This window comes from Echinops telfairi, unplaced genomic scaffold (genome assembly GCF_000313985.2).
Source record: "Echinops telfairi isolate 266 unplaced genomic scaffold, ASM31398v2 ScPeMD7_7409;HRSCAF=8447, whole genome shotgun sequence".
In the NCBI taxonomy this organism is placed as follows: Eukaryota; Metazoa; Chordata; class Mammalia; order Afrosoricida; family Tenrecidae; genus Echinops; species Echinops telfairi.
In genome coordinates this window covers 17,791,722-17,803,239 of record NW_022111309.1, presented here as the reverse complement: position 1 = coordinate 17,803,239, position 11,518 = coordinate 17,791,722, and the positions used below count along the sequence as shown (strand labels likewise).

At 51.0% G+C, this 11,518-nt stretch overlaps 1 protein-coding gene across 1 annotated transcript in view; it reads right to left on the bottom strand.

Moving 5' to 3' along the window:
* Positions 1 to 366: 366 nt before the first annotated feature.
* WDR93 (WD repeat domain 93) overlaps positions 367 to 11,518 on the bottom strand; it is a 59,763-nt gene continuing 48,611 nt past the window's right edge. The window contains exons 13-17 of the mRNA XM_013006479.2: positions 10,726 to 10,939; positions 7,100 to 7,163; positions 5,873 to 6,029; positions 5,353 to 5,554; positions 367 to 654 (exon numbers count right to left, since the gene is read on the bottom strand). Of these exons, the coding sequence (XP_012861933.2) occupies positions 555 to 654; positions 5,353 to 5,554; positions 5,873 to 6,029; positions 7,100 to 7,163; positions 10,726 to 10,939 (737 nt within the window). The 3' untranslated portion in view covers positions 367 to 554. The remainder of the gene's footprint in view (positions 655 to 5,352; positions 5,555 to 5,872; positions 6,030 to 7,099; positions 7,164 to 10,725; positions 10,940 to 11,518) is intronic.

Here is an 11,518-nt window from a genome sequence, read left to right as displayed (position 1 = left end):
TAGCCAGCAGGAGGGGACAGAGAAGCACCGTTTCTGCCTTGACACCCTGCCCAAGCTCTGCCTCTCACCCCTGTGTGGCTTCCGGCAGTCAGTCACTCAACCTTGAGGAGCCTGGAAACTTCAGCGCAATTCTGTACAGATTTTGAACGAGCATGGAGTGGAGAATAAAGTGGATGGAGAGGAAAGAGGGCCCTATAGCAACTGGAGCATGTTGGGGTTCTCACTCGTTTGATGAAAGTGGATCTCCCAGACCTATAAGGCAAGTGCCCTTCAGAAGGCCTGGGACTCTAGTCAGATTCATTAGCTGGGCCCTGCTGGGGTCAGGATAGGGTGGAAATAATGAGATGTAAGCCAAAGAGATTTGGCTTCTGCAAACAATACCACTGTTTATTTGGGCAATACATTCTGCCCACCCAAGGGTTCTGACAAGAGGTTCCATGGTTGAAGGCCTCCAAAACAGCACCCAGGTCCCTAGGGCCTGAGGAGCTCAGCAGCTGTCACTGTGCTGGGTCCACAGGTGCCCTTGACTCCAGGCGCCTCCCCCGCAGGCCAAGTCACTTGAGGGAGCCCCCTTTCTGCAGCACCAGGGAGTACCGTCGAAGCCGTGTCCAGTGCTCCTGCTCCCGTGCCGTGTTCTTCCCCAGCTTCTGGAAACTGTGGGCACACAATGGGTGAGGAGAGGGACCCACTTTGTGCCAACCTTAACCACCCTGGGGCTAATTTAAAAAACTCCGGGATGACACATTGGCTTCAGCCTGGTGTGTACCGGGCACTAATAAATCTAGCACACTAGACCGTGAGGGCATAGACCGGGGCGGTGAACTTAGGGAAGAGAAGTTCAATTTAAATATATCAGAATGTCAACAAATCCATTCAGCAAACATTTCTTCAGCAGCACCTCTTGTCAGCTGAGCAAGGGTGACAGAGTGGAGGATCATTTGCAGCACGATGCACTTCACTGCTATAAATTGATGCCCAGTCACAGTGACCCTGTAGGACAGGACAGAGCTGCCCCTATGTGCTTCTAACTGCTACCCTTGATGGGAGTAGAGAGTTTCCACTTTCTCCCACAGAACAGCTGGTAGTTTCAAACTGCTGACCCTGCAGTTAGCAGTCCAACAGGTCATTAATCACTGTGCACTTAGAGGGCAACGAATACCCAGAAAGGAAGGGGAGATCGACCTTGCCCAGAGATGAAATGTTTTACTTGAGGCTTTGCGAAACTAGAGTGGTTTGTTTTGAAGAATAACAAATAAGCCTATGTTCAGGACAGAAAACTCAAAGATGCTCAGCCTGCACACGCAGCGGTTGGCCCTGTTAGTAGGTAGAGAAGGAAGAGGGGTAGGACATGGTGGAGAGGGAGTAGAGGAAGGTGCCACCCTACTTTTTGCCTCGGCCCGAAGTGAGTGGGAGAGCTGTTACGAGCTTCGGACAAACAGGATGGGGCACCGCTGAGAGGAGAGACAGTGGTGCTGGTTTGCTCAGTGAGTGAAAACACGTCTATGGGGACTGTGATTCTTTTTCAAATAGAATGCCCAAGTAAATAGCATGCACACACACACAAAGCCTGGAAATCATGAAAACCAGCTTAAACAAAGAAGTGAATTTTGCACTCATTCATTCACATTCAACAGTCTGAATACGTTGCTCTTGATCGTATTTATGATAAAGGGGAAGCTGTGGTTCAGTTCAGACAGTGTGTTTTTGTTCCGGGGAGGGAGCCATGAGGTTCCTTGAGCTGGTCATACAGCTGCCCACCCTCTGCCAAGGGAGCTGGTCAGGCAGCCATCCCAGAGACCCACCTTCTGAAAGAAAGCCAGATAGACAGAACTTGCGGCTTCCTTGGCCTTGCATTTGGCCAGAGATAAAGGGAGAGAAGGTCGTGTTGTGAGCATTGGGCTGGAAATGGCAAGGTTGGTGGTTCAAACCTATCACTTGCTCCACCAGCGAAAGAAGCAGTCTACTCCCATAACATGAGTCAGAATTGGTTTGTGGCAGTGAGATTGGTTTGCAGGGAAAGGGGGGGGTGTCCCTTCTTTTTGTCTGCTTACTGGTGTCCTGAAATTCCTCTTCTTGTCCTCAAAATAAGGATGACCCAGGCAGCCATGCTGGGCAGTAAAGCAGACAACACAGAGTCGGGTGGAAACGGCGCCACCAGGAGGTCTGGGCAGACATTGGCACGGGTGCCTCCTCCCAAAATCCTGAATGTTGGCTCCTTCCACACTGACGAAAGTGGCACAACAATTGGGACAGACTTTTGCAAGTTGGAAACTTTCAGTGTATTAGCACATGATCAACTACCTTAAAGTTTCACCTTGTTTTGGACCACAGGAGCCTGCCTCAGCCCGAGGAAAAAGAAGGGGGGTGAGGAGGTCAGGGGAATGAAAGCCCTTTGACCTGGACAGAGATTTGTGGGAAACATTAATGACGATCCAGGGCGTGGATGATTACTGAAAGTTCTTCCCAAAGCTGCCTTATAGTTGACATTTCTCATCGGGTGGTGTTAGGGGTGAGGGAAGAGTGTTCTTTTGAAAAGACCCAGAAATCAGACTTTAGAGCAAGCAGGACAGGAAACAGTTTCTTTAAATCATTATCTTTCAACTTCTCTCTAGAACCTGATTCAGGATAGGGTTGTCATGAGGGATGTTATGTGAATACTGTGACTTGGTCCCAGTGTTTCTTCAAATCAGATCCCTAAGGGTGCCCCCAACCACACACGGTGCCCCCTCCCAGTCAGTCCTCCGCTGCGGACTCCTAGCTCCCCCAGAGCCCAGAGTTCACCAAAGCCAGTGCCAGGTTTGGTCAGCCTCAGTGCCAGCCCTCTTCCTGACAGAAAGTTTCTCACAGGCATTCCTCTCCACCCCAACCTTACGGGGTCTTCCTGGAGGGAAGTGGGGTGTGACAAAGTAGAGGGAGTTAAGCTGTGTTTCCAGGGGGGAGAGACAGCTGGACAGGAGGAGGCCAGGAGGTCTCTGGCATTCTGGATCCTGGGGAAAGTCAGGGCAGAAATGACGCTTCTCTATATCAGAACAGTTCCCACCATCAGAGAGGAATTATGCACACCCTTCCCAATGGGCTACTCTGCAGGCAGTGCATGAGGTTTACAGGGAGATTTTTTCTTGACAAACTAAAAAATAAAACATCAAATGACATTCTTGAGTGACATAAAGCCAGACATAACAGGGAATATGAAATATGCCCTCAACGTAGCAGCGACAGCAAGGAGAGCATCCTGGAAGGAACGCATGCGCGCAGCACTGGTCGTGTGCTGATTTTTGGTTGAGGGATTAGGAGTTCTTTAACTTTTCTTCTTTGTTATGTTCCTGAATTCTTCACATCTCTGTAAGGGTCTAGATAACTGGTATCAGAAAGAATCTAATTTTTTAAATGCAGGATTACTCCATTATGGTAATCATTCTACAGCTGAAGCAACTTTGGGGGACAAAGTAAGGCTCAGGGGTGTCTGAGGACTGGTGAAGGGTGTAGCTGAGGAGCTGAGGGGCTGAGGCATGGCTTTCTCAGCTAGTAAAGGGCGGGGATTAGGTGAGAAATGGGAGCTTTGCAAACGAGCTCATTCCAGGAGCCTCGCCAAGAGAGCGCATCAGGAAGCTCCACGTGACTGGGCACACCCAGAAAAGGGCCACCCCCCACTTTGCACTCTAATTTTGCGTTTTGCTTCATGCCTATCTTCATCCATTTATCTAAATGCATCTTGTAGGAAAGCTACAAATAGGGAAGGAAAATACAAAGAAGAAACTGTTCCAGCATTAGAACCATTCAGACTAGTGGCATACATATTGTGAGTCCTCTTTCACGCAAAATCAAAAGTTACAGCTATAAATAATAGATGATAAAGTTGATCACCAGCGGCAACCCCATCATCAGTCGCTACACCCAGTGCCCCAACATGTACCAGAATAGAACTGTGCTTATTGGTGCTTCGCGAGGAGACAAATTCATTCCTGGGACGTTCTGAACGTCACCACTAGGTGGCCCTCCTTGCTTTCCCTCTCCTGCCTGCACGGACTACTGGACCACAGGCACTGGGCTAACCAATTGCAAAGCCAGCTGTTCAAACCCTTCAGCTGCTTCCTGGGAGACAGACCAGGCTTTCTACTCCCATAAAGAGTTGCAGTCTCAGAAACCCCCAGGAGCAGTTCCGCCCTGTCCTATAAGGTCAGCTGTGAGCTGGAATCGACTCGATGTCAGGGAGTTTGGTTTGGGAGTTTGGGGAGGCAACCCATCACCCTCGTTGTCTTGTTGCTCACATCGAGGGAGCTCTCGGTTCTGCTCATTCAGACTCCATGCCCGATGGAAGGAGACACTGCCCAGTCTGGCGCCATCGGCACCATCCCCACCCTGGGCTGCGGATCAGCCAATGTGATCCACAGGCGTTTCATGAGCTATTTTCAGAAGTAACCTTTCTTCCCAGCCTGTCTGAGTCTGAAGGCTCCGTTGAAACCTGATCAGCATCCTTGCAACACACAAAGCACCAGTAACAGGTGGGCGGCAGCCGCACAGGAAGTGCACTGGCGGGAAACAGAACTTGGGTCTCCTGCCAAGCCATCATTGTCACACAAACCAAACCGGTGGCTGGGGAGCTGACACAGACCAGTGGTGATCTGGCTCAAGGGGAGGGGTGTGAGATTAGGGTCGGCAAACATTTTCTGTGAAGGGCCAGATAGTAAACATTTGCGGCTTGACAGGTCATATGATGGCTGTTTCAACTCTTCAGCTCTGCAGTATAAGCAGCTCCTAATCAGGCAGACAAAATGTGTCACCAAACAAGGAGCCCTGGTGGTGTAGTGGTTATACACTGGGCTGTTAACCACAAGGTCAGCAGTTTGAAACCACCAGAAACTTCACGGAAAAAAGAGAGGCTTTCTAACCCCAGGAAGCATTCCAGTCTCAAAAACCCTCAGGGGCAGTTCTGTCGTGTCCTGTAGGGTCTATAGGGTCACTGTGTCCCATATGAGGTGGCACCATCCCCATGGCAGGCAGTGTTTGGTTTGGTTTTGGTTTTCCAATAAAACTTTATTTACAGAAACAGCCGCTGGGCTGGATTTGTCCTTCTCTGTCTTAAATTATGATTTCTAATAGAAGGATTTTTAAAAGGAGAAAGAAAAGATAGTACTGATAAACTGCACCGCATGGAAGCCCTTCTCTTTTATCAACCAAATCCATGACTCCTTTCCTACCAATGTGAACATGAGGCAAAGTGTGGCTCCTGGGACAGAGTATGGCGACATCATTTTCTGCCGGAGAATTCAAATGCCAAGAGGCTTACCGTCAATCACAGCCCGTTTTCCCTCAGCCCAGACCCGGAACAGGTGTAGATGCAGAATTCCTCACCTGTCCTTAAGGAAGTGCTCACATCTCTTCTCCAGAGAAAGCACTGGGAAGGCTGCCTTGTGAGATGCGAAGTCACTCTGAGGGACGAGGCAGCTCTCTAAGATCTCTTCCAGGAGGGCGTGTGCCTCAAAGTTAAAGTAGAAAATAGAATTTCTGGTCTTTCTGGCCGCGTCAGTGCGTTCAATCGCATCTAGGCGGGTATCTAGGAAGAAAGCAGACCCTGGGTTCACCATGCTGCCCGCATTCTCGGTGGTCTGTGTGGTGCAGGGTGGTCTACAGAGCACAAGGCCCCAGGCCCAGGTGGTGGGCACATGGGGCTGCTCTCTGTTTTCAAAGGCTGGGCATCTGGGCAGGGCCAGGGGGCCTCCCGTGAGCTGAAAGACCTCATCTTAGTGACAAAGTCGTCCTGGCCTGTGGTGGGTGGGGAGGGACCTGGGTGGGGCTGCCTTTGCCAGGTGGAGCGTTAGGAAGTCAGGGAAATGGGCGTGGACACGGGTCACCGTATGCTCGCCTTCCATACCTTGAAGCAGGAAACACGGGTGGTGTAGAGACACGACAAAGACTGGCTTCCAGGGGGCGGCCAGGCGGTCGGGTCTGGGCAGAGCAAAGGCACAGACAGTCTCAGCCTTGGCCACATTCATGAGGCGCACAGAGCCGTCCCAGGAGAAGATGAGCAGCTGGGAAGTGAAGGGACGACGTGGGGAGTCTGTGGACTCTCGCCCACACGGAAAGGTTCGCTGAAGCATGGGGCCCTCCCTGGGGTCCAGCTTCGTAGTCCTCCCTGAGCTTCAGGGACCTAGTCTCCGATGCTTCTCAGTCCCTGCTGTGAACTCGCCTGCCTTCCTCTGTTTGGCCCCTGCTTCCTCTGCCAGCAGCACCCTCAGGAGACCTCCCTCCTCTTCAGCTCCTCTCTGACGAGGGGTTCTCTGGCTTCAGCCCCCACCGGCTCTGGGTCTGCTGAGCTCTGAGCCTGCCTTTCCAGCCTGGACTTCCTTGGGGTAGCCTACAGGTCCCTTGTAATCAGGAGGGCCACACTTGGAGGCACAGGAACACCCACCCACCCCCATGGGACTAGTTCAGCAACAAATGCCTTCCTCCATAGGCTGTGGAACCCGTCTCCTCACATGCAGCAAACCACGCTCATCCCTGCGCTGTACGAGCTGTGCCCCAGCCAGGTCAAACCCCATCTGAAGCAAGGCCAAGTCCATCCCTTCTGCCTCCTGTGGCTTAGCCCCTGGCCCACCCTGCAGTCATCCCCCTACCACCACCTCCAAATTTGACCTGCGGTTGTGCTGAGCTTCCCGTAGTGCCTGGGACCCCCAGAGCTCTCTTGCCTCCTGGTGGCTGCCTTCTTAGCTCCCCTGCCTCAGCTAAGGTCAGCGACGCTATCAGCTCCTCCATAAAGAGCCATCCCCATCCCTGCTGACTGCCCAGACTCTGCCCCACAGCATTTACCCCACAATCCTTCATGGCCCTTCTTGTGCCAGCAGGGGTGCAGTGGGGGAGATTGCTTGGTGACTTGTCAGCCTTTTCAATTCAGAGAACTGGAAGCTCCCTGAGGGCAGGCACATTGTCTTTCATATCTGTACACCCCAAAGCTAGTCCAGGGCCTGGCACATGGTAGGTCTTCAGAGAATATTATTTTAAAGGAAGAAAATGAGATTGACTGAGAAGGAATGCCAGGCACTAGGCACCTACCATGCCAGATGAGGCTGTGCGGGGGCATTGCACCTACCACTGCACCTACCATGCCAGGTAAGGCTGGGACTGGGGCCACCGCACAGACAGTTTCATTCACGTTCTTTCCGGACCTGCAGGAACAAGCAGACACACAGACATTCTGGTACCGGAAGAGCTCTGTGGTGTTACTGGTCTCTCCTGGGCAGAACCCCTGGAGAAGCTCTTGTACATGGGCACTAAGGAGAAGCACAGACCACTGTTCACAGCAACAGAAACTAGGAACAGCCCAAATATTCATTGGTAGGAAAATGGTTAAGTGATTGGGGGTTATTTTCAAATGCAATGAAATAAGCTAAAATAATAGTATTGCTATAAAAATAATAGAAACCTTTATCCAACAAAAAATATCAAAATGTGAAGCTAGTGTTTCTTGACACAGCTTCCATCTAGGTTGGGATACACTTCTAAAGGAGTTTTGTTTTGTTGTTTTTTTAATCTCATTCTTTCCCAAATAATTCTGTGCTCCTCTAGTGACGCCCCACTAAAAAGGTGGTGTTAGCAGCCTTGGGGAACGCACATTATTTTCCTTTTCAGAGTGCTTTGAGGTGCAGGGGTGACAGCAGAGCCAGAGGGCGATGGCGTAAGCTTTCTAGTGACATTCGTGTAGAACACTCGGGCTGTCCTTGAAGGAGGAGCAAGGGCACTGGCGTGGTGGAAACACATCCCTCGACATAACTTTCCTGCACTATTCGTTCCAAGTGATGTTTTCAGTGTTCTTAAAGCTTCTTCACAATCAGCCCCTGAGACCATCCTGTGTCTTTGGAGAAAATCCATCAAGAGGACCCTTTAGGGATCCCCAAGCACTCCCCACACCTGCTCAGCTGACCTCTCTGCCTTGAGCTGAGCTGATCCAGCAGGTCCACTCAGCAGGTCCGCTCAGCAGCCCCATATTTTGACTGGACCTTGCTCTGTGGATTGTATTGGTAAATCCAAGACTTGTTTCTCATTATGACTCACTCCATGAAATCATCTTCACTAGCTTCTTTCTTGCTCGAAAGAGTGATAGAAAGATCAGCTCTTGGACGAACTCATCTCTGCGTGACATTTTGGGTCCCTACCGACCCCCCCAAAGCTTGCGGAGGCCAACATGTGGGCTTAAAATTAAAACCACCAAGCAGGTGACCATGGATATCAATGGTCAGTTTGTGGTTCCTCCACCACTTTCCGCACTTCAGCCACCGTTTCTCCGTTCCTTGGGATCAGTGGTCTTCCTGTCCTTGCTACCTTTGATAGTTCCCTGGCCTTCCTTCAAATGCTGGACACATCTAAAACCTCGATACAGTTTTGAGGGGCAGGACTCCCATAAACTCCCTGCATAGCTTTAATGATTTGGGAAGATATCAACTAGAGTTTTGTTCCAAAATTGATGTTTGCCCTGAATTCCAAATATATGTATATATAGGTTTCTACATGCACAAGTTTACCACAAAGAAGTCCTGTTGAAACAGGTCTCTGTGACCACTGGATAACTGCGACAGGTTCTCTCAGTGATACACTGGTCTGAGTCTCCTTAGGGTCTCTCCTTAGGGTCTGTCCAAAACAAAGGGCCCCTCAGAGCTGTGGCTTCCGAGGGCATCGGCTGGGTCAGTTCCATCCGAGACAGAGAGGTCAGCTCCAAGGGCCATGGAGACTGTTCTTGAGCATTCCACAGAGGCAGTTCCTTGAAGGACACAGGACAATCACGGAGGCTCATTATGGAGAAGCTTGAACAAGGAAAACGAGACTGGTGATGAAAAACAAAAGGCCAGGAAAGTGCCCCGAGGAATTCTCCCCTTTAGGACAAGGCGCCTGTGGGGGGCACTGGTAAAGCCGATCACAGCAGGTCCCTCCTCCTGGCCAGGGGTGCCAGGATTGCTGAGTGAAGCTGAGGCAGCCAACCTTGAGGGCAAGGCCCATGGTGTAGGAGGCATTACCAGCTGCGGCAGTCCAGTCCCATTCCACACTGAGCATTCCACAGAGAGTGTGGAAGTCTACTGAGGGGAGGGCCATCGTGGGATTCCTCAACAGCCGGGCAAGTACTTGAGACAACATTAGAAAAGTTGTACTAGGTCAGCTCTCGTCCCTCCACAGCCTATTTGTTCAGTCATGATCTGAAGACCCAGAGCCGGGGCCCCTCCCCTGCTTGGGGGACAGCAAACACAGCCATCACCACAGATGAGGGCAACTTCACTGTGCAGATCTCCAAAACCTTCTGGGAGCCACTAAGACGGGAGGAGACCGTCAACACACAAAGCAAGTCTACATGTTTTTAAGGCACCTAAGGAGATTAAGCCAAATGACGTACTGAGAGAACTTGTCTGCAGCCATTCGCTGATCACAGTAGCATGATAAACAGGTTTTGTTTGGAATAAGCCAATTGTGTTAGGCGGGGTTCTCTAGAGAAACAAAACCAGGGCACATGATTATCCATATATAAAAGGGTAAGGATCCTTTTAGTGAGCAGGATAGGAATCCTACATGGCGAGGAGGACAATAACAGCTAATTCGCCCACAGAGGGCCCAATTCAACTCGATCTCATGGAACAGATAGCATTCTGAAGGCCCTTCAACTCCCATGGGCTACTGGTCCAAGGTCAAAGAAACAGTGGAATGTGCCCTCTGCCAAGACAAGCAGGGTGGGGCAGCTACAGCAGGAAGAGGAGAAGTGGAGGCGCACCAGCGGCTGGTCGAACGACAGCAGAGGAAGCAGTCCGATGGATCCTCATGAACCACCGTGAAGCGGGTCTCGATGGGACCTCAAGCTCGGCCCACAATAGGGCAGCGCAGAGTGGAGGCAAAGGATGAGCTCAGGCAGCACAGCACTGGTCCCCCAGACGGGGAGAAAGAAGGAAGAAAGCCGTTTATCTTGTACCCTCCCATCAAACTGCAACCTGATGAAACTGCACCCACATGTTCCCATGGAAGCCTCGTTGGCACAATAACCCTCCCATCGCATTCGTGCATGTATGCACTGGAACCCCAGTAAGGGTACGTTTGGCACTCTTCCCTGGCATGGCTATCGGCTGGTTCATGTGACCAGCTTTGCCCGGTGAGAAAGGCAAACTGAGCCCCGGCCAAATCGCTGGCCTGCTGCAGTTGATAATGACTGCTGTCTTAAGCCAGTCAGCATTGGGTGGTTGGCTATGTAGCAATCCATACCTCAAAAGCAGTTACCTTCCAGGGAAGAGGGAGAAGGATGAAATGCAGGAACAGTATGCAGGGCACCTTGATGGAACAGGAAATGATCTGTCTTGGGCTTGGGGTTGGGGAGAGGGACTTGTAGCTCATTATCCTTCACACTGGATATATAAATCGTATTGCTTCATTCACAAGCTGAAAATATCTTAAATTTTACGAACAAGCCCAGAAGGAAACTGATGAAAGATTAGATGGTTTTTTTTTAACAGAAATAGAATCCTCTTTATGATGATCCAGGATGTGAAAATAGTAATTTGTATCATTGCACACATTGCCTTTTAATTACCTAAAACAAAAAAACAAGCCATTGGTGATCTTGAGACGCTGTCTGGGCAAGTGATAACTGTGAGGGAAGTGGAGCCCCTGCGGCCAGCGGTGAGGACATTGTTTTGATACTGCCAAGTGCCACCATCTGTCTGGTGGCCATTTGCTCCATCCTGCCCTCCAGCCACTGACCTCTCAACAAGCACCCTGATGGTGGGTCCTTGGGTCCCCGTGGCCGTCACCAGGTGGACGGAGGCATCTGTGCCCAGCACCACGCATTTCATTTTGGATTTTACTGGCCCCTCGGGGTACATGTTCAGCTGTTCACGAACCACGAAGTAGTGCAGGAAGTGAATGCTCTGGCAGAGACAGCCTTCAGGGAGAGCAACGACCCCATAGGGGAAGCCTGGAAACAGAAACACCACACAAACAGGTTTGAACAGGGGTTGGGGTGCAGACACAGATGCAGGGGCTGTGACCAGCAAGCACAGCAGGGACTTGTGGATGTGGGGCAAAACCAGAGCTCTGAGGGGACCACCCAGTGTCTTCTGGGAAAAGAAAAGGGTCCCTTTCTGAGGCAACTCCTTTGTGTATTGATAGAGGGGTTGAGGAGGTCAACTAAGCCCTGGTGGAGGATAGAGCCAGCCCTGGGACAGCCCAGGTGGGTACTGAGTGGAGGCTGGCAGCTGACTATAGAGGCTCATCAGTAGCAGAGAAGTTTCGGAAGGAAAAGAGGTCTTTGTGTGTGTGCCCAACCAATAAGAATCCCTCGACATCCAGCAGGATGAAGACCAGGGAACGGGCAAGAGCTTGTGGAGTCCCATCATTCTTCCTCCTCTGGGGTCTTTTGGCTGTCACGATCGTGTGGCCAGTGCAGTACACAGAATTCAGAAGGGGAGAACCGATTACATGGAACTGTGTGTGACCTCCTCCCTGGGGGACAGACAACCGAAAAGTGGATGAAGGGAGACGTCGGACAGGGCAA